At 39.5% G+C, this 24607-nt stretch overlaps 1 protein-coding gene across 1 annotated transcript in view; it reads right to left on the reverse strand.

Moving 5' to 3' along the window:
• The window catches only part of LOC126236423 (adenosine deaminase-like), a 181728-nt gene that overhangs the window by 62822 nt on the left and 94299 nt on the right, over nt 1-24607 (reverse strand). The window contains exon 2 of the mRNA XM_049945726.1: nt 4728-4789. Within this exon, the coding sequence (XP_049801683.1) occupies nt 4728-4789 (62 nt within the window). The remainder of the gene's footprint in view (nt 1-4727; nt 4790-24607) is intronic.

Consider the following 24607-nt stretch of genomic DNA (forward strand, 5'->3'; position numbering starts at 1 on the left):
AATCTGCACAACACACAGTTCATCATGGAAGTTCCAGCAAGCAGCATTTAGTAAACCTGAAGACACTCATTTTATTTTGCAGGCAGCAGGATTAAAATGCAGTCTCAGCAAATGTGAATTTTTCCAACATTTAGTGGAGTGCTTAGGCCAAGTCTTTTCTCAACAAGGTATTTTACCAAAAAATAATCATGCTGAAGCAATTGCATCAATGCCTTAGCCAGCAATGCTAAAGCAGCTCCAGGCTTTTCTAGCGAAAATTACATACTACAGAAAATTAATTCCTGCTGTATCCCAGACAGCTCATCCATTAAAAAACTCGTGTAAGAAAGGAGTGGCATTAACTTGATCCACAGCATGGGAAAAGGCATTCCTTAAGCTCAAATGGCACCTCCTCTCAGTACCTCGTTTAGAGATGTTCCAATCCAGAAAGCAGCTAGTGGTGGCAACAGATGCATCAGAATATGGGCTGGGGGCTGTCCTTACTCACAGAGATGATGATAGATCAGTTTTCAGAAACCCTAATCTCAGTGGGAAAAAAACTCTGAAAATGAGAAATGGGCACAATGATTATCTTTGCTTTAAAAAAATTATTCATTTCTCTATGGTAGCAGGTTCCAGCTGGTGACAGACCAGAAGCCATTGACCTCATTGTTCAACCCAGCAGCTCATTTACCAGATCATATGGTTATCAGCTCCACTGCTGTGCACTGTTCCTCTCTAGATATAAGTAAGAGAATCATTTCATCATCAAACTCGACACTTTTTGCCACCTACCCATATGGCTGAGCAACAAGTTCAATCAGGAGGAAATCCTTTGCTTCTTCCTGGACAACAAGGCTCAACAAGCCACGGACAGTTTTCCAGTTACAGGAATCTCAATTGCCAATGCCGTGGGAGTGGACACATTCTCCAACAAGTTTACACTTTCATTTTGAGGGGGTGGCAAGAATAACTGGCCTATCAATAATCTAATCCCCTTCACCATTACTATGTGCTGAGACACAGTTTGAGCCAGGTAGATAGTGTGGTCCTTTTTACAATTGACCACAAGTCATCACGAGTGGTAATTCCAACATCACGATGAAGACAAATCATTCAGTTTCTTCATCAAAGACATTGGGGTATATTCAGAACCAAGCTGCTCACCTGGTGGTTCACTTATTGGCCTGTCATCAAATGGAAAACAAAGTGCCTAATCTGTCAATGCAACACACATTCAGAACAGTAAGCAGTCCTGCATCAGGTTTTTTTGCCAATGCCAACAACCAACAAACTTCAGAATCAGTTGCATCTTGATTTTGCCGGACCCTTCCTAAGTACAACATGGCTCACCATAATAGATAGTTTCTCCAATATACATTGTCAACTACCATACTATCATGGCAGAATATACAATAATGGTGCTGTCTAGGATTTTCACCAATGAGGGCCTGCAGCAGGTGATAGTCACTGACAATGGTCTGCAATTTTGGGTGTGGGTCTTTGAGAACTTTCCACTAAGAATCGAGCAAAGCACGTCCATTCACCTTCCTTTCACCAGAAACAGCTACAGTTATGCAATTTCAGTCCACATTTCTCTTCCATGCCACATCTGAGATTTGGAAACGCCTTGCTTTTTGGACTTAACTCTTGGTTACTCTACGGATCTGCAATGCTATGCTGGACTAAACTTTGCTACAGATTTGGTATCGCTTCTGCTGTAGCTTCCCTGTTGTTACACTTTATACCATGTTGTATTTGGTTCAATAAACGAGTTAACTGTACACTGTTCATTTGTATTGTGAGCCACAATGTAACAAGAGTATCATCTAACTAAATACGGTGCACCACAAGGATCAGAAATGGGACCATTTCTGTTCCTTTTGTACATTAATGATCTAAGGAGAAAGTAAAAAGCATTACAGCAATTAGTAAACAGTGTCACAAAACAACTAGCAACTAAGCACAGAATAAAAAACTTTTAATAAATAGTTAAAAAAATTACTGCAGTATAATTTCACAATGTTCTGAATAAGGATATTCTATTAAAAGGGAAAGTTAGGAAGTATTACAGATATCAGTAAACACCCTCATAATACGACTTAGCAGCTGGGCACAGAATAATCAGCTTTTAATAAATTGTAAAAAAATATCGCACTAAAATTTCACAATGCCCTGAAAAAGGACATGTACATCTTATTTCTCTCTAATAATGATGAACCAGTTGATAAAAGTACAGAAAGCAAATGCTTAGGATAAAGGGTGCAAAGGGATACAAAATGGAATAAGCTTACTTAATATCCTACTGCAAAACTGAGCAAGCCTTGCTACTTTCTTTGCTCACTAAGATCCTGTTGCTGTGAGAAAACAGTGAAGAGCTGTGCCTACTTTCATTCTCATCTGAAATAAAGGGTCACATTTTGAGGAAAAACTGTAAAGCAGTTATCAGCACATTCAAACTGCAAAAAAGAGCTATTGTAATTATGCTTGGATGCAAAACTAGATATTCATGTAAAGCTGTGTTGAAAATCTCTAGTAATCCTCTTTTTATCATTTATCTACATTATGGAAAATGTTAGATTGCAAAATGACTAATATTGATGATCACTTTACAGGCAAAACAAAAACTGTCATATCACTTAAATCAATGCATCCCTATGCCAGATCAGTGCTTTCCCCATGAGTGTTAAACTTTCTAACAAACTTGAAACTTGGAAAAAACTTAAAGACCTATTTTGTAAGGGATAGGACATGTGATGCACAAATGCCGGAGCTGACGGGGAGGGACGCACAAAGAAAGTGACATGGAAATGTGGATTGAGATGGGGTAATACGACAGATTCAGAGCCACCTAAGAAAGCAGCCTTGTCAAAAGAATTTGGAGGGGATGATAGGACAGGTGCAGGGCCTTCTGTGAAAGCAACCATGTCATATACCAACTTTGCTGCAATCACTGCACAGCTTTTTATGTCAGTATGACAACTAATCGGCTGCCCACCAGAATATATGGCCATCACCAAACAGTTGCCATGAACAAAGTTGATGAACCAGTGGTACAAAATGCAGCTCGGCACTAAATGCTCTATTTCAAAGGCTGCTTCACAAGCTGGGTCAACTGTATCCTTCCCGCTAATATCAAGTTTTTTGAACCATGTAGGTGGCAGCTATCTTTGGAAAAACACATTCTTCACTCCAAAACCCCCCTGGCCAAAATCTCCATTAAGCCACTTTCCCTACACCCTCCATCCAACAGATCTGTCCTATCCGCCCTCCCAATTCACATCTCCATGTGACTTCATCATGTGCCGCTCGCCTCTGGTTCTGGCATCCATGTATCACATGTCCAGCCCATGCTCCTGCCACCCCTTCCTCTCATAATCCTAGCCAGCAATATTTGAACAAAAGGATACTAACAACAAAGTTTCAAACTAATTTCTTCACCATGCTCAGTCACTTGAATTATTCTGTAAAACTGAAATTTAAGAATATCATGCTGTGGTGGCCCTTAACCACACATCAACCCTAGCATTCCCACAGGTTACTACATCACTATGAGTGTCTGGTAATGCAGAGAGTGTTTCTTCGTGTGCTGACTTCCATCACAAGCTATCAATTTTACCATGCAACCAGATACCTGGACACTGTAGTCACTGGCTACCGATTCAAAGAAGGCAGCTTGGGGTCTTTTGAGGCTGCCGCCAGCCTAGCTTTGCTCAGTCTGGCTCTCATGGTTTCAGCATCAGTTCCATCCAATGCTCCTGTCTTTACAGACACACTAAATTGTGACACTTGCCACTGAGTTTGAAAGTTCTCCCATGCTGTGCTGTCTACATACCCACTACAAATGCCAGAGAGTGACTGAAAGTTAATGCCACAAACATTCTGACCAGCATGTGTTTCGTGCCCACCTGGGTACTGTATGAGTTTGCCCATCTTCACTGTTACCATGCATGTAATAACTATGCAAACTTTGTTCTTTATCTCATTGCCAATATTTTCCATGTGAGACAATTACATGTGCTGCATTACTTAGACAGTTAACCTATGAGAGCAAATCATGTTCCTTTGATGTAACAATTTGATTTTATATAAAAGTGTCATTTTCTTACCATGTGTAGAACTGTTCTTTATACAGCACCTAGCATGCCGCATTCTGCTACATTTTATTAAGTTTTAGTAAATTAAGTAGGGAAGCAATCCCCCACAATGCAAGTAATTAATTGACTTTTGTTGTGTTTTACAGAAATGTTTCACATAAAATTTTACATTTGGAGTATGCAAAATATACTAGTGTTTTTTTTTTTCTGAAAGTCAATAGCACCAAAAAAAAAAAAACTCTTCTGAAGGCAAGAAAGACAAATGAGAGTATATTGTCAAATTATGAAGTCAGTTTCTTACCAACCAACACATAAAAGTATTTTACATATGTAATTATGGTTTTCACTTTAAATAAACTGTTCGTATGTCTCTGCTGCTGCTGCTTAAGGTATGGTTTTAAGTCATTCTACATAGATTTCCTACCAGAGAAATCACATGGAAAGAAGTTGCACATGGGTAGGTCTGAGCATTAAGGTAGTCAAGTTACATTCCCACAGTGCAATAAATCTTCTCAAGACTCTTGTCTTCCTCATTACCACAGAATAAATTTTGAGAGAAATATTGATTAATAGAATGAGATATAATACAATCATTACATTTAATATCTCTAGCAAAACAACAGAAACTAAATGCAATGGTTGTAAACTTACTTTGCAAGTTCCCATAATGTTTCGTGTCTCACACATCCATCCAAGTGCACATGAAGCTCGATCTATGGAAAGAGTGACAGTATATTACTGATAAATTGAAATTTATAATGATTATGCTTTTGAAATCTATACCTCTAAATTAGATATATAAAACTTAATTATTAATAGTAAATTGTGTAGAAAATAAAACAAACTGATTTTCAAGATCCCACATTACTGTTCATTTTCTTATCATCACCATGTAAATTTATCAGCTGTCACTGTGTAAATTTATGAGGCTGAGAAAAAAATGACTTTCTTTCTAACCTCATTTCTATTTCTAATAATTATGATTTTATGTTTATGATATATAGCAGCTGGGTTATAATTGCCTGTGCTGTTTTTAGTATGAGATGACTGTTGTTGAAATAAATAAAATATTTATGGAATGTAAATAAAAATAAATCATAATCACCAAGTAAGAGGAGGTGCTGACGACCAGACAAGCGAAGCAGAATTTTACATGTCCATTTGATATAGCTGTCCCAAATTACTCTAGTGCAATATTAGTTTTATCAATATGTATTAAGAAGGGCAGTAAAACATGAACAATAACCAATACTCCAGCAGCAACAGCACCTCTCAGGTCCGCACTGACAGCTAACACCATGCAGCAGCACTGTTCAGTTGCTGTTGTCATTTGCCACAAGACACAATACTTGACACAATAGGGTCTGTGTATGTTAGATTAGATTAGATTAGTACTTGTTCCATAGATCATGAATACGACACTTCGTAATGATGTGGAATGTGTCAGGTCAATAAAAGGTGTCTATACAAGATATGGCACTTAATATTATTTTGTGGGGGTTGGGGAAATTACCCAGTTACTATATCCAAAAATTCATCTAATGAGTACAAGGAGTTGCCATTAAGAAATTCTTTTAATTTCCTTTTAAAAGCTATATGGCTATCTGTCAGACTTTTGATGCTATTAGGTAAGTGATCAAAGACTTTTGTGGCAGCATAATTTACCCCCTTCTAAGCCAAAGTTAGATTTAACCTTGAGTAGTGAAGATCATCCTTTTTCCTATTGTTGTAGTCATGTACAATGTTATTACTTTTGAATTCGTTCAGATTGTTAATAACAAATTTCATAAGTGAATATACATATTGTGAGGCTACAGTGAAGATCTCCAGTTCTTTAAACAAGTGTCTGCAGGATGATCTTGGATGAGCTCCAGCAATTATTTTGATTACACACTTTTGTGCAATGAACACTCTTTTAATCAATGATGAGTTACCCCAGAATACGATGCCATAAGAAAGCAGAGAATGAAAATTTGCGTGGTAAGCTAATTTACTCAGGTGTATATTGCCAAAATTTGCAATGACCTTAATAGCATAGTAGCTGAACTCAAACGTTTCAGCAGATCCTCAGTGTGTTTTTTTTCCAGTTCAACCCCTCACCACTGCATACACCTAGAAATTTTGAATATTCTACCTTAGCTACCGATTTCTGATCGAAGTCTGTATTTATTAATGGTGTCATTCCATTTACTGTGTGGAACTGTATATACTGTGTTTTGTCAAAGTTTAATGACAGCCCATTTGCAGAGAACCACTTAATGATTTTCTAAAAAAATCATCGTTTACAATTTCACCAGTTAATTCTTGTCTGTTGGGTGTGATAGCTATACTTGTATCATCGGCAAAAAGTACCAGCTTTGCATCTTCGTGAAAACAGAATGGTAAGTCATTAATATATATTAAGAACAGCAGAGGACCCAAGACCGAACCTTGCGGTAGCCCATTCTTGATTGTTCCCCAGTTTGAGAAATCACCAGTTTTTTGCATATTATGTGAACTGCTTATTTCAACTTTCTGCACTCTTCCAGTTAGGTATGATTTAAACCATTTGAGCACTGTCCCATTCATACCACAGTACATGAGCTTATCTAGAAGTATTCCATGATTTACACAATCAAAAGCCTTTGATAGATCACAAAAAAATCCCAATGGGTGACTTCCGGTTACTCAGAGCATTTAATATTTCATTAGTGAAAGTATATATGGCATTTTCTGTTGAAAAACCTTTCTGGAAACCAAACTGACATTTTGTTAAAACTTTATTTTTACAAACGTGTGAAGCTACTCTACAATGCATTACTTTTTCAAAAATTTTGGAGTCAGAAGAGAGATTGGGCGGTAGTTGTTGACATCAGACATATCCCCTTTTTTATACAACGGTTTAACAATGGCATACTTCAGTCTATCTGGCAAAATACCCTGCTTCAGAGAGCTATTACATATGTGTCCTTGTTCCTAATTACCATATACTTGTAATATTTTTGAAGATGTGTTACCATGAACTACAACAAAACCCATTGGGGGGTTTTGCTTCCTGCAATGAATGTTTTACCATTTATAGGATGACAACAAAAATAATCAGTTTTCATCAATGTTGCAGTTGTTTTCTAATTTGTTTTAAGCACTTTTTCATTGTGCATGGTCAAAGGAGAGAAATCAGAGTACACAATTAACAAAAATAAACCACAAACACTTTATTAATTAAGGATCAACTCCATCTGTGGCAGTTTAAAATAGTGTGTGGTTCTGTTTGATACTTTAGTGGCTGAATTGCTTCAATTACACAGCCAAATAACAACTTTTCCACAAAGTAGCAGCTGCCTGACAAGTCCACCCCAGTGCTGCAGATGAGTAGGCAGGCTGCTTAGACTCAGTAATAACGGATATTTTGAAAACACTACAGTAATGTACACTAGTAAAGCAAACATACGGAAGTCCTTATAACAAGAACATGCAGCAGTGGCACCTGGAAACTCCAAGGGGCATGGCCTGGGGCCTGCTCATATTGGCTCCTCCATTGACGCTGTTCTTTGGATAGCTCTTAAACAGACTCTCTGAAGCAATGTTTCATCTTTATTTTTAAGGCCTGTCCATCCCTCAGCATCATCAATACCTAGTGAGTAGTCATGGATCCTGCATTTTCAATCAATGTGAAGCATTTTGGTTAAAGAAATAAAAGTTTGTAAAGATACAAAACCATTAGAAGCCTGAGACTTTGATAAGAATTGAAATTAAAAAAAAAACAGTGTAAAACAGCTAAAATTGTAAATTTATGGTTCCAATGGGCTGTTGATCACTGAGTTAACCAGCCACTCTGACATCCATTAAAATATCCTGCTTAAGAATTTGGACAGGAATGTGGACAACTCACAAAAATCTAACATCATCTCCATTCATCTCATTGCTAAATAAAATAGAGAACAGGTCATCATCAAGTCAAATTACAACCTCCTTATAAGAAAATAAGAGGTAGTTTCCAGCTGCACTGAAACATGCACATCACAGCACTTGGTTCTTCCAGTTGAGGAGGCAGCACTGTGCTGGATGGATAATATTGTGTAAAAACCACTCCTTTCTATATGTATAATTGGAGCTGTTGGGTTTTCAACTTTACTTTATCACAGGAATTACAATTAACATTGACAAAGAAAGAAAGAAAACTATCAAATTTTATAGTCATACATTCTCAATAAATCAGTGTCAGCCTAGTGACACTACTCCTCCCTCTGAACGTGACAAAGGTATTTGGTATTTAGGGTTAAAATGCATTTAATATCATGAGAGCACTGTCATATCACTCTGGTGTTACTGGTCAAAAGGTATGTGCTAGCTGCATGTTTATATAGTCAGATGCATGTAGTCTTGTATGCCCTTCCTGGTCTTGTGAGTATTTTGTACTTTTGCAGTAAAAGCTGGTTCTTATCTATCGATCAAGATTGTGGTAGGCAAATTGTGTATGACAATATAAAATGTCTTTTCCTGATGCATGACAACTTTAAAGAGGCCACCATATGGCGGCTGAGTGAATTACTAATCACATTAAATGCTTACATACACACTCAATTGCTCACTAATCTTGAAAACTGAGTGGACATTTGGCATCATCTGGGTACTGCAGGATGAAACATTTTTGTTTGTGTGAATAGCTATTGTACAAAGTCACATACTTGATTAACATTATTGAGAATGGCATCAAAACATTCTCCTAGTAAATGTAACATTTGTCCATGACCACCTCTATGGTTGTTGCATTCAGGTTCTTTTTGAAGGTTCAGATGACGAGTCAGACAATCGGTAAAGCCTCTATCCAGCATTCAGAAGTGTGGTACTTGGGAGAGGCCTTTAGACAAAAGTGCTCTAATTGTCCATTTGCTGAAGGATAGTAAGTTACTGTCCAAATTCTGTGCATTGTTAGGAGTTTTTCTAGGTCCTTAAATAAGTTAGACTCAAATTGTCAGCCTTTATCTGTAGCTACACACTGAGGTATGCCAAGTTGCAAAATCCATCCATGGAAGGGTGTTTTGCATGTGATCTGAGCTGTAGCATTTGCCAACATAAGGGCTTCTGCCCAATGTGAAAAACAGTCAGCTCAGCTGCCATTAGGGGATATTTATAGCCTGCCAATAGTTAAATTGAACCGAGCCAGGTGGCACAGTGTTTAGCACACCGGACTCAAATTTGAGAGGATGATGATTCAAACCCCCATTTGGCCATTCACATTTAGCTCTTACATTATTTCCTTAAATCACTCCTGGCAAATGCGAGGATGGTTCCTTTGAAAAGGTGTGGCCGATTTCCTTCCCTATCCTTGACACAATCCCAGCTTGTGCCTGTCTCTAATGATCTTGATGTAGATGGGGCATTAAACCCAGTCTTCCTTTCTTCTTCTCTGTTTAACTACTATGTCTATATCAATGTGCCTGAACTGCTGGTTTGACAGAGCGAAATTGCCAAGGGGGAAGATGACTTGGTGACTTTACTTTATTCATCTGGCATGTGTTTGAATGCCAGATGAAACTTACGCAGTTCCTGTCTATTCCATGCCAAACAAATGCTCTCTTGACAGTATACATAGTCACATTAACTTCTGGAGGGGCCAGAGGATAAAGTCAGATGATGGCTTGACATTAAAACTCAGCTGTAACACACAGTCATGCATTCAGTGTTGAGACATTACAATAAAAACTTGGCTTTTAGTTGGATATGCACATATGTCAAAGTTGCAAGCCAGATGAAGAAACAATGAGAAATTTTAATTCATGTACTTATGTGTCTTACATGGTTTCTTGTTTATGTAACTTACAGAAAAAATGAACTTACTAGTTTATGGATACAAAATTTTCTAACATCTTTACACTATTAAAATCATATTTAGAACACAAACTTCCTCTCCCTAGTCTCTTACAGACATTAAGATTTGCAGGAAACACACATCCAATAAAAACAAGAGAGTATAACAGCAGGTCTGCAGCATTTCCTGACAGATGTGAATTTTACCAAAATATCAATTTAATAACCCATGGTTGCAAAATACTGACAAGAATTATTTACAGAAGAGTGGAATGATGGTAGAGGCTAACACTGGTGAAGATCAGTTTGTGTTCTGGAGAAATGTAGGAACATGTGAGGTAATACTCAACTTACAACTCATCTTAGAAGATAGATTGAAGAAAGACAAACCATTTACAGCATTTGTAGATTCATAGAAAGCTTTTGACATTGCCAACTGGGCTACATTCTTTGAAATTCTAAAGGTTGCAAGAATAAAATACAGGGAGAAAAAGATTCTTATGACTTACACAGAAACTAGACTGTAGTTATTAAAGTCAAAGGACATGAAAGGGGAACAGCAGTTATAAAGGGAGTGATACAGGGCTGTACATTGAGCAAGCAATAAAGGAAACAAGGAGAGATTAGTGTAATGAAAAAAGATTGTAAAATGAACATTAATTCAAGTAAAGCAGAGGTAATGGAATGTAAATCACATGATGCCAAGGGAATTAGATTAGAAAATGAGTTACAAAAGGTAGTTGAATTGTTTCATTATTTGGGAAGAAAAATAACTGATGATGGCCAAAATGGAGAGGATATAAAATGCAGACTGGTAATAGCAAAAAAATTGTTCCTGGAAAAGAGAACTTTGTTAACATCAAACATAAATTTAAATGTTAGGAAGTCTTTGCTGAAGGTGTTTGTCTGGAGAGCAGCATTGTATGGAAGTGAAACATCGGTGACAAACATTTCAGACAAGAAGAGAATAGAAACTTTTGAAATGTGTGCTACAAAAGGATTCTGCAGATTATATGGGTAGATTTAATAACTAATGTGGAGGTACTGAAATGCACTGGAGAAAAAAGAAATTTATAGCATAACGTAACTAAAATGAGAAATCAGTTGATAAGTCATGACCTGAGACATCAAGGAATAATCAGTCTGTAATGGAGGGAAGTGTGGAAGGTAAAAATGTGGAGGGAGACCAAAGTTTAAATGCACTAAACACACTCAAATGGATGTAGGCTGCAGCAGTACAGGGATGAAGAGGCCTACACAGGATAGACTAGTGTGGAGAGCTACATCAAACCACCAGAATGAAGACCACAACAACAAAAAGAGGTATTAAAAAGTATTCCTACACCATTAAACATTTCAGTTCCACAAGAAAGTTAACAATGTGCCAGAATTCATTAACTTTTATCACTGTTACATAAAGATTTACAGTGGTATACTGTGCAATTGTAAGAACCCATATTTAATGCAGCAAATAAAATCAAAGCAGAGTGGAAAGTCATAAAATAGGAACCTTTGTTATTCTGACCTTGTTATTTAATATTTTTTATGTATTTTTTTAGAATTCCACCTGTGATCACGTGGTCCACGGAAGTAATTTTGCATCAAGGAACCATATGACCACATATGGGTATTTCGTTTTTTACTTTGACATGTTTATTTCAATTCCAACTTTGAACTAAAATGGCTAGCAGGGGTTTCTCAGATGCAGAAATCACTGAAATGCTGGCTAATCTTTCTGAAGATGATGCCACATGTTTTTCTGATACCTCTGTTGAAGAGCCGATTGTTTCGCCTGATGGTGGTTTCAGTTTGAGTTCTGAGCATTATGATGATGATGAACATAATGCAGGATCAACTGATTCTGAGCCAGATGACATTCCTCTTGTGAATCTTGCAAACTGGAATAAATGGGAACCAGTAGCAGTGGATAATTTTGAACACTTCATAGAAGATAATATTATATTGCCATTAGTTTAAGAGACCAATAGGTTTGCTGTGCAAAACATTGCTGCAACTGGTATTCCAAATCAAAGGCTATCAAAATGGTTTGACAACAATACTGACAAAATGTGTAAGTTTTTGGGGCTCATTCTCTGAATGGGATTTATTCAGTTTCCCAAACTGAGGCACTACTGGTCCACAAAAAGAATGTATGAAAATGAGATTCCAAAAATGAGCCATAACAGTTCTGAGTTGTTACTTTCACTGTTGTGTTTATCAAATAATGAGCAAGAAAGAGATCCAGAGACAAGCTCTTCAAATTCTCAGAATTTTTTAATATTCTGGGGAAGAATTCCAAGGAATCCCACTCTCCAGAAGAAGTTATCTGCATAGACAAAACCAAAGTAGCATTTCATGAATGTATTTACTTTTGACACATCACTAATAAAAGATATAAATATGGGTTAAGGTTTTCAAGCTTTGTATTAGTGGACATTATACTTGCTCAAAGTCTAAACTGGCAAAGAAAGAGTAGACACTATATCTGTTGCCGAGAGAGTGGTAACACAATGAATGGATGAACTCTTGTGTAGTGGTAGAACATTGTACACCAATAACTGGTACACTAATGTTTCACTATGTACTATGCTAATCCAACGAGGGAAACACTTGGAAGCCATGTGACGTGTGAAGTGAAAGAAGCAGATGTGGTCAAGACAAAATTGGAAAAAGGGGATGTTATAGCCCAATAGAATGAAGGCAAAACTGTAGTTTTGAAGTGGAAGGATAAAAGATATGCACTAATTCTTAATACAAAACATGATGACCCAATGGTTCAAGTTACCCAAAAAGGAAAAAGAAACAAGTAAACCTGCTGTGGTCATCAACTATAACAAAGGAAAGGCCTTATTGACCTCTCCAATCAGATGGCCTCATATGTCTCATACATAAAAACTAACAAATGGTACAAGAGACTTGTCTTCCATTTCATCAGTTATACTTCTATTGTAACAGCTCTGTCTTTGTACAATAAGGTAAAAAATAAGAAAATCGGAATCAAAGATTTCAAAGAAACTCTTGTCAAACACTCATCTATCCTACGTTGGATCCAAACTTGCTAAGACCTTCCAGCTGCTTGTTGAAAGAATATGAGGGGCAGAAAAGGGTTACCAGGAAAAGGTGCAAAAGCATAACACAGTGGCAGAATGCTGCTTATACTCGAAAAATGAGAAAAAATTAACATCTTCTGTAAGACATTCAACTTGCCAATGTGCCTTGAATGTTTCCAAAAAAATCACTAAATGTATGTGTAAAAGAAGTTTGTTTCACATTTCCAATGACATTTGTTTTCATCAAGGACATTGCTAAAAAGCAGCATTAGTTTGATTTATGTTTCACAATTTGTTGCATTTCATTTATGTACTTATTTCCCTTGTTATTGCAAAAGCACATGTCACTCATTTTCTCTTATATATTAGAATAAATAATATGTTATTAGTTGTAAGGTCTAGTTCGCAAATTATATTTTCATTTTATGAGCATTTTTGTAATCTTCTCTGTAGCATTCATGAAAACAAAATAAAAAAATATAAAAATACATTTATGTCAGAACATGTTTCATGCTCTTAATCCTTAAAAGTCAGTATCAGTACATACATTCTGCCCAGACTGCATATGATTTTGTTGTTAACCAGGACCACAAAATCCTCTGGTGTATGCTTATAACATATAAAACATACCCAAGGGTGCACACACAGGCTTGAAGTATGGCACTCCGAATGACCAAGAGTGACCACACAAGCTAACAGAGATATTTCAAAGTGCCACTGGTGGGAATATAGCATTCAACATTTTAATCTGACCTGGTGCAGATCCCAAACCCTTGGGCAGTACCGTATTCAAGAATGGGTTAACACTGATGTTCTCTATGTGGTCTCTTTTTAGATATGAACTACACTTCTCGAAAAGTCAGTCACAGTCACTGACAATGATATTGTCACTGACTATGCAGTGTTGGTGGAAAAGATACTGAATTTGTAAATATGGCACCATGCTGCTGTCTATAGTTTTGATGACAGAGGGTTGTAAAGCTGATTAACCATGTTGCAGTTATTTTCTGGTAAAATAATGGATGATCAGAAATTTACTGTAATTCTCTCACCATTAATTGTCTTACTTGTTGACCACATAAATCCATTCAGGAATTGCTGGCACCTGTGGAATGGACTACGTTGAGTGGAGCCACTTACTGCATATCCAGAGTACATCTTGCATGGTGGGTGTGAGTGTATTTGATGGAATGAGAGTGATCATGATCAAGTCTAGAATAGTAATCTGCTGTAATGCATTTCCTTACATACACTGAAATGTCTAAAGTTGTATAACATCTAAGTGACCTACTTCTATTACAGGGGGAGTCAATTTAAGCTCAGAGACTCTTCAGTTGTCTGGAGCACTGAGGCTGGGGTGATGCATTTGATACCTTCATGTTGTAAAATGTATTCCAGCCATTGTTAGTGGAGACATTGTCAAATGTATATCGACATTATGTCATTCTTGGGACAGGCTCTTCAGTGTGGTAGACAGTTGACAGCTCCAGATGATGAGCTGTTTTACACAGTAGCTCATTTAACAGCTACTATTAAATAGTCAGAGAATGAACTAAAAAATGACTCCACTGTATAAACACAAGCTCAGTAAAGTTATGTTATCTTCTCACATGACAGAACTGGACCTCAAATGATGGGAAGGTATCATCTGTCTGTTAATTGAAAAGCAAACAGCACTTGTGGTGGGGGAAGTAGCCCCTCTAGCAATGTAGAACAGTGTTCAGAGATTTATCCAGATTCTGTCAACATGCATTTCTTGCGTTGGTGTTATTGGTAATTCATATCATTATTCCACGAGGTGTTAATATGTTTTGTGGAGAATAAATATCCTCGGCTATGTCTGCGCACTGCATCATAAGTAATTCATAAGTTGAGCTTCTGAAGGGTTAGTATAATTTTGTGAAATGCCTTGTGCTTGCTTTCTGTGGCACATTGGGACAGAATGGAAAGAGCCATGCCACAGCTGGGCACCAGATTCAGCAGACAGCAGCTTCTTATCCTTCGTTTCCAACTATTTTCCTTCCACTGATACATGACTCTGTGGCCTGTCAACTCTGTTCACAGGGTGATGGTATACTATGTTATCATAAGTGCTGTGCATTGCTCTTTGGCTCTTGTATCTGCTAATTCCTCCATATCTGCTAATTTCTCCAGCCTTTGTAACTAGTGTTATATCATGTGCTTCCCTAGGTGTTGTAGGGAAAATTGTGCCCTGGACTGGTTTCTCTCCTGGCTACACATGTTGAACAGTTTGTAATTAGAGATCAGCAAACAGAAGAGAAATGAGATCTGCATCCACATATGATTGCCCCTGACTTGAATTTTCATCTGCTGAAGGCAGACCTTGTAATTTACATCCAATTGATTAAGAACACAGAGGCTGATAAAGACCAGATTTTAAAACAACATTGCCTGTCATACTTTTGGTATGCTTAGTCAGTTACAACTTCCTGTCATAATTATGTGCAGCATTTCACCATCCATGGGAAATAAACTGAAGTCATGCTACAAGCAGTCATCACATACTGCAAACTGTTCAAAATTACTCATATAGTTGGTTTATCAAATTTATAATTCACTGTTAACATCTAGGTGAGGAACATCTTTACCAGTGTTATTTACAAACATTGTAACTTCTTTGACAATGATAGTCAGTTAAAGTCTCATGATGGCCTTGTAAGCCAAAACCCTATTAACTGAACAAATTAATCTTGTAGACTATACACAATATTGCGCGATTTGATTTTTTATTATGTTGCTCTACCAAGGAGCAATGGAAGAATCAGTTAACACTTTTTTTTGTTGTAGGTGGAGTGGTGGTGGTGGGGAGGGGGGGGGGAAGCATATGAGTAGTTAGACAGATGCTTGTCAGTATCGCTGTTGACTTGGTAAAAATATGCGAGTGAATCTCATTTATTACTGCAGTTGATTTGGAGACACGAGTTGGCACATTATCAATATCACTCATACAAGTGCACTTTCACTTACAGTGTGGTAGAGGTTGACATGATTGCACCCTGCAGTATTGAAGTGCTTACTTTGGAAACTGACATATTAAAGGTTGAAGTAAAAGATACATAAAATACGATAAACTGGGGGGTCTTCAAGTGTCTACCTGACCTTTCTGCATAGAAAATTTGTGTACATCCTCCAGTTTCTTGTGTTTTTCTTTCCTCCATTAACACTTTGCACTTCCAGCATCTGTATAACTAGGCATAGTAATGTCTAAGGTACCTGGAAATATGGTGTTTTCTTATCACTTAATGTGAGGGGTGATAAAAAGTTTCTATGAAAGGCCGTACAGTCCAGAATCAGTACACCAATTAGTCAAAACTGCTGTGAGCACTCAGGCAATCATCCCGCTGGTGCACAAGGTTGAAGTTACCTGTTTGGTAAAACACCACATCCTGCTGCATGAAGAACTCCGTAACTATGTACTGCACATCCTCATCTGACAGGAATCATTGATCCTTTACGATCTCTACCATCTTTGTCATTGGGAAGACAAGAAAAGAATAACAGCATGTTTGTCTTGTTTGAACATACTTGGTAATAATGATACCATAGTTCATCTTTCCAATTTTACCACACACATGTCAGAAAGACACAAATGCCACACTAACTCCTCATCCACACGCCAGTGCTTATATACACACACTGGCATCATGCTGTGTTGCATATATGCTGCAACAACACCCTCGAACAGAAACTTTTTGGCCGCCCCTTATATTTGCATGAAAAAGATATTACATCTACATCAATCCAGATACCCTGCAATCCACCATACCACGCGAGGCAAAGGGTAGCCCATACCACTACTAATCATTTTCCTTCCTGTTCCACTTGCAAATAGAGCGAAAGAAAAATAACTGTGTATAAGCCTCCTATGAGCCCTAATTTTTCATATCTTATATTTGTGGTCCTTATGCACAATGTATGTTGGAAGCAATGGAATTGTTCTGCAGTCAACTGAAAATGCCATTTCTTTCAATTTTTTCAATAGCATTCCTCCAAAAGAATGTCGCCTTATCTCCAGGGATTTCCATTTGAGCTACCAAAGCATGTCTGTAACACTTGCGTGTTCTTTGAACATACAAGTAACATGAAACTTCCTGGCAGATTAAAACTGTGTGCCCGACCGAGACTCGAACTCGGGACCTTTGCCTTTCGCGGGCAAGTACTCTACCAACTGAGCTACCGAAGCACGACTCACGCCCGGTACTCACAGCTTTACTTCTGCCAGTACCTCGTCTCCTACCTTCCAAACTTTACAGAAGCTCTCCTGCGAAACAAGCAGAACTAGCACTCCTGAAAGAAAGGATATTGCGGAGACATGGCTTAGCCACAGCCTGGGGGATGTTTCCAGAATGAGATTTTCACTCTGCAGCGGAGTGTGCGCTGATATGAAACTTCCTGGCAGATTAAAACTGTGTGCCCGACCGAGACTCGAACTCAGGACCTTTGCCTTTCGCGGGCAAGTGCTCTACCAACTGAGCTACCGAAGCACGACTCACGCCCGGTACTCACAGCTTTACTTCTGCCAGTACCTCGTCTCCTACCTTCCAAACTTTACAGAAGCTCTCCTGCGAACCATGCAGAACTAGCACTCCTGAAAGAAAGGATATTGCGGAGACATGGCTTAGCCACAGCCTGGGGGATGTTTCCAGAATGAGATTTTCACTCTGCAGCGGAGTGTGCGCTGATATGAAACTTCCTGGCAGATTAAAACTGTGTGCCCGACCGAGACTCGAGCTCGGGACCTTTGCCTTTCGCGGGCAAGTGCTCTACCAACTGAGCTACCGAAGCACGACTCACGCCCGGTACTCACAGCTTTACTTCTGCCAGGAAGTTTCATATCAGCGCACACTCCGCTGCAGAGTGAAAATCTCATACAAGTAACATGTCTAGCAGCCTGCCTCTGAATTGCTTCGATGTCTTCCTTTTATCTGACCTGGTACAGATCCCAAATATTCAAGCAGTACCCAAGAATACGTCGCACTAGTGTCCTATATGTGGACTTCTTTACAGATGGGACCACATTTTCCTAGAATTCTCCCAATAAACCGAAGTTGCCCATTTGCCTTTCCTACCACAGCCCCCACAAGCTCGCTCCACTACATATCGCTTTGCAACGTTATGCCCAGATATTTGAAGGATGTGAACGTGTCAAGCAGGATACAACTAATGTTGCATCCGAACATTACAGGTTTGTTTTTGTTACTCATCCGCATTAACTTACAATGATCTACATTTAGAGTTAGATGCCATTCATCACATCAACTAGTAATTTTGTCTAAGTCATTTTGTTTTCCCCTACAGTCACTCAACTTCGATACCTTACCATGCACCACGGCATCATCAGAAAACAACCCCAGATTGCAGCCGCCCTGTCCACCAAATCATTTATCTATATAGTGAATAATAGCGGTTCTATAACACTTCCCTGAGGCACTTCTGACGATTTCCTTGTCTCTGATTAACACTCACCATCAAGGACAACATACTGGGTCCTATAACTTCCACTCAACACATCTGTGAACCTATTCCATACGTCCATACCTTCTTTAACAGCCTGTAATGGGGTGCCATGTCAAATGCTTTACGGAAATCTAGAAAGATGGAATCTGCCTGATGCCCTTCATCTATAGTTCACAATATACCATGTGGGTAAAGGGCAAGCTGAGTTTCGCATGACCAAAATTTTCTAAAACCATGCTGATTCATGGCCTAAAGACACTCGGTCTAAAAAAAATTATTATATTCGAACTGAGAATGTGTTCAAGGATTCTGCAGCAAACCGATGTTAGGGATTTTGCAGGTGCGTTCTTCTGACCTTCCTACATGCAGGAGTCACCTGGGGTCTTTTCTCCAGTCGCTTGGGACTTTGCGCCAGGCGACAGAATCGCGATAAATACAAGCTAGGTAAGGAGCCAATGCTGTAGGGCACTTTTTGAAAAACCGAATGGCGATTCCATCCATCGAACTTGGTGATTTATTATTTTCAACTCCCTTGGTTGCTTCTCCCCGCCAGGGACGCTTATTACTACCGTACTTTACGGACTATAAGACGCACATTTTTCTTCGAAAATTTGCCTCCAAAATTCAGGTGCGTCTTATACTAGAAATTAATATAAAAATGTCCTGTGTCTGATTTAAAATTTCCGACAGTCTTAAAAATGGCCATATATTCGATGCCGCAAGATCTGTTTATCTGGCAACATTAGATTCGACTGGCAGCAGCAGTGCACCGATGCGACGAACATGAGTTGCGGGGATTCACAAGCTTACTAATAATGTCTCCCTCCTGCCCTGCCATCACACACCCGGAACACCAAGTAACTTATGATTCGTCATGCGTCACTGCAGTCTACGGTGCCAGCGAACTTGAATTGAAAGTGATTTGTGTTATCGGTAACAGTACAATATTTTTGTTAGTAGCTAGTTTCGCAATGGAAAAAAAAGAGGTATTCATATGATTCGGGCTATAAATTGAAAGTAATAGCATATGATAAACAAAGTTAGAGCCTACGGAATATCAGACCAGCTGTGTGGCTGGATTGAAGAGTTTTTAGCAAACAGAACACAGCATGTTGTTATCAATGGAGAGACGTCTACAGACGTTAAAGTAACCTCTGGCGTGCCACAGGGGAGTGTTACGGGACCATTGCTTTTCACAATATATATAAATGACCTAGCAGATAGTGTCGGGAGTTCCATGCGGCTTTTCGCGGATGATGCTGTAGTATACAGAGAAGTTGCAGCATTAGAAAACTGTTGCGAAATGCAGGAAGATCTGCAGCGGATAGGCACTTGGTGCAGGGAGTGGCAACTGACCCTTAACATAGACAAATGTAATGTATTGCGAATACATAGAAAGAAGGATCCTTTATTTTATGATTATATGATAGCGGAACAAACACTGGTAGCAGTTACTTCTGTAAAATGTCTGCGAGTATGCGTGCGGAACGATTTGAAGTGGAACGATCATATAAAATTAATAGTTGGTAAGGCGGGTACCAGGTTGAGATTCATTGGGAGAGTCCTTAGAAAATGTAGTCCATCAACAAAGGAGGTGGCTTACAAAACACTCGTTCGACCTATACTTGAGTATTGCTCATCAGTGTGGGATCCGTACCAGATCGGGTTGATGGAGGAGATAGAGAAGATCCAAAGAAGAGCGGCGCGTTTCGTCACAGGGTTAGACTCTGCAAGAGAGGCGCTCTGCATCGCGGTGTAGCTTGCTGTCCAGATTTCGAGAGGGTGCGTTTCTGGATGAGGTATCGAATATACTGCTTCCCCCTACTTATACCTCCCGAGGAGATCACGAGTGTAAAATTAGAGAGATAAGAGCGCGCACGGAGGCTTTCAGACAGTCGTTCTTCCCTCGAACCATACGCGACTGGAACAGAAAAGGGAGGTAATGACAGTGGCACGTAAAGTGCCCTCCGCCACACACCGTTGGGTGGCTTGCGGAGTATAAATGTAGATGTAGATGCAGATCAACATGGAAACAGAGCAGCTGAGCGGCATTTCGGCCCTCTAACAATAGAAAAGAATCATTCGCGATTAGAGGGCTAGTAAAGCAGAAGTCAAAAATATGAGGAAGACTAAATGTGCAAATTAAGGACTGAATGCAAAATGGCCATCTGAATAAATACAAAAATGATTCATATACACGCTCGTAAACTAGCGTTAAGTGAAGCTTAACAGAGTAGTTGGTTGGCGGTACAGGTTTAAGAAGCATCATGGACTCTGCATGAGAACCAAGACCAAACTATCTCAGAAAATGCCACAAGAGTATGAAGAGAAAATCTTTCCATCACTTTATCATTCAACATTGAAAGAAAATCGGTAGGGAGCTAAGCCACATAGCGAATGTGGACCAACTCCACTGACATTTGATGTGTCGAGTAACAAAACTGTTTCCATGAAAGGTGCAAAAACTGTAACTATAGAAACAAGGGAACATGAAAAAAATGCACTACACTGTTGAGCTTTCATGTTGTGCTGACATTACTAAACAATCCTATGATCATTTCCGAGCGCAAAACAGTGCCAAAAGCTTCTGAAATACCACCAGATGTTGTTGCTCACGTACATAACAATGGCTGGTTGGACGAGGCTGGTAGTAAGTTATGGATTGACAGAGTGTGGAAGAGAAGGAAAGGTGCTTTACTGAAGAAAAGTTCTCTCCTTGTGTTAGATAAGTTTAGTAGTTATTTGAAAAACTCCGTGGAAGAGAAAATTAGACAGGGAAATACAGAGATTGCTGTTATTCCGGGACGACTTACTTCACAATATCTCGATAAATAAACCATTTAAAGTGTATAAGAGAAAAGAATGTAGCAAATGGATGATGGATGAAACCCAACATGAATTCATGCCGAAGGGAGCTTTAAAACGACTTACAACGAAACAAGTGTGCCAGTGGATGAAACAGTCGTGGTCTTGAGTGAGAGAAGACATTATTGTTCAATGTTTGAAGAAGTATGGCATAAGTAACGCTCTTGATGACAGTGAAGACCATCTTACATATGAAGAGGACAACGATGACAAAGAAGAAGAAGAACAAAGGGTTCAGATGATGATTTTCAAGGATTTTAAACGTCAGTTCGATTTTATAAACTAAGAATTTTTTTAGTCTGGCTTTGCAACCTAATAATAAAAATAGTAAAAATTGTTTTTTTTAACTGTTTAAAACTGAAAGTGCGCTTTGTTGTCCATAGCGTCTTATCGTCCATGTGGAAGTACATTCAATGGTCAAACGACGGTATGTTGGTGCAATTCTTCCGCGAGAACGATTTCTTAAACGAGAAATTTACGACTTCGGCTTTCTTTTCGCTATCTTCAACTGCCACACCAGACTGGTCAACAAGTGACTGGATGGAAGCCTTACAACCACTCAGCGATTTTACATAGGACCAGGATGTTCTCAGGTTCTCTGCCAGACTTTTTATAAGATGTGACGGTAGTAGTTGTATGCTTCGTGCATTGATCTTTTCACAGGCGCACGAATCTCTACTAATCTTTGCTTCTCGTCAGTTGCGCATTCTCCTTGGAGCCTCTGCTTCCTCAGCATTTTACGAATCTAGTTATTAAATCATAGTCGTGGACTGTGCGGCTGGTCCCGGCGGAGGTTCGAGTCCTCCCTCGGGCATGTGTTTGTCCTTAGGATAATTTGGGTTAAGTAGTGTGTAAGTTTACGGACGGATGACCTTGGCAGTTAAGTCCCATAAGATTTCACACACATTTTTTTAATAAATCATGGTGAGTCTTTTCCGTCCTTAACTCACTTACTAGGCACATCATTCTCCAGACCACAATTTTAAAGCTGCTTAAACTTTGCCCGTAATTCTTCTACGTCCACCTTACTACAAGATCTACGATATTTCCATTGCGTGTGGGCTGGCAATCTAGCTGCTCAATACAGTTTTCAAAAAACATGTTCAAAAGTCATTCGCAAGACTGTCTGTCTGTACCCCTGCAATGAATCCACAGATTCTCGTTAGGTTCAAGTCGCCTCCAACTAGTATTGCATGATCTGGGTATTTTACGTGCTACTGACCGTAGACTTTCTTTGAATGTCTCTAAAACTGTCGCAGCAGAATCGGAGGCCGGGAAAAACATCCAACAACTGACATTGTTTCCCCGACACCTGTTATACGCGACCAGGTAACTTCATTGTCACACTCAACTTCAATAGAGAAAATATTTTATCCAACTACAACGAACAATTCCCCCCCTCCCCCCCATGGCTTCTAATCTGTCTTTCCGATATACGTTCCATGACTCGCTGAATATCTTAGAGCTTTCCACTTCGGCTTTCAGCCAGCTCTCAGTCCCGAGATTAATCTGAGCGCGAGAACGTTCCTGGACGGCAGTAAATTACGGAACCTTGTTACGAATGCTTAGACAATTTTCTGATGCAATTTTGACAGTCGAAGTATCTTTACTCTGAACGTGGTCTGACGTCTCTTGCTGCATATAGACTGGCGAGTATTCATCGGAGAAGGTCAAATTACTGCCTCCTAAAAAAACATCATGTGCACTCCACAAGTACACTGCTACCCGAGTAGCTGCTTCGTTTGTGTAGTGTGTCCCTGATCTGTCAAGGGGAGTCCTACAAAACCCTAACTGACAACGCAGGTCTAGAAATCTGTAGCCAAGACCGTCACAGAGTCGATGAATCCTCTAGTAGAGACCGTCAACTCGGCTCCACCAGCCAACTGTATGAACTGAGGATGGCCTCAGAACCCATGCGACACGCGTCGTTGGCCACACAACTTGCAGACGACTGCACCTTGGACGCTTGATAGGCACAGGCAAGACCGCCTCCACATCTCGGCTGAGGCCGTCTGGCAGACATGCCGAGCACACATTGCCTTTCTTTCCAGCGTTGAACGTATCTGCCTATGGGGGCTTCATAATGCGCCTTGCGTTGGAGCTGTCAATAACTAGGCTATTAAACCCTTCCTTCCCTCCGCGTGCCTGCTCGGACTCTGCTGAAGGAGCGGCCACCTGTCACTCACAAGGTGAATGGCGAAGCCAGCCAGCCAGTCTCCACATTCACACTCCGCCACGAGCGGCGCCAAGTGCGTTATCACCCGCCATTCACTCTGCTGTGAGGGCAGATCCATAGCGTCGATCACACTAGGAGGTACCTCGGCAGCAAAGCTTGTGGTTAAAACAAGCGACATCTGAGGTGTCCCACGCGATGCATCAGATTCTCTGCCACCGCTGCATCCCGAGATAGCACCCTGAAGGTGACTGGCCGTAGCCAAAAGCGCATTCAGCTGTTCGTGGATCTACCCGTCTTACCAAGAGTAACAGAAGAAGTACATTATAAAAGCAGACAGAATCCTAGATATGCAACTTACTACCCTCCTGATGTGTCACCAATGGACGCTGATTGCTCAATGAGCTATGTAACCGACTGTTCAGAAGAAATGAAAACTGCGCTCCAGACTAAATCAATTTACACTTACAAAATGGGAGCTTGCACATCTTAAACAGAAAAACACTCTCGAAATTTAAGAAAAATACTACGAGGAAAACATAAGAAAAGCGTATTGCAGATTGTGACGCAAATAATGTGTTTACTGAATTGAAATCTTTCAGTACTAAAAACTGTGTAATAAAAACGGACTGAAGGACGCCAGGTTAGAAGTTATTATTCAGCAACAGAACATATACGTCAAGAGGAGTCGTAATGAATAGTTTCACTCTTGTCATTACTAGTAAGACACCATAGGGGTTTCATGACCCTAGTAACATTCAGTCCCCATGTATGTATGCTTCTATCGTACACACAATTCATTACATTATCCCTCTCTTTTTTTTTATTTGCTTTTGTGTACACCAGCACACGGTCCTTCAGTTCTCATAAATTAATGTTAGTGTAAGAGGAATAGTGTCATACCCGAATGCGCCAATACGTCTCGTTACGTTGTATATTATCCTTGGCAGTGGCAGTCACCAATCCGAGGTCGGCAGCTTTGGGTGCGTCAAAGCAGTACCCACCCACGATGGCACAGCTCCCTGAGGTGCTCGTTATGTACAACGGCCCCGGAGACGCGTTTGGTTCGATCGATATACCACGGACAGGGCGATATATGTACAAAAGGATTTTAGACATAGGATCTAAGCAGCAGCAGTGACCAATTTATCAGGAACTGAACCTAAAACAATCTA

The sequence above is a fragment of the Schistocerca nitens genome, chromosome 2, assembly GCF_023898315.1.
Source record: "Schistocerca nitens isolate TAMUIC-IGC-003100 chromosome 2, iqSchNite1.1, whole genome shotgun sequence".
NCBI classification, from domain to species: domain Eukaryota; kingdom Metazoa; phylum Arthropoda; class Insecta; order Orthoptera; family Acrididae; genus Schistocerca; species Schistocerca nitens.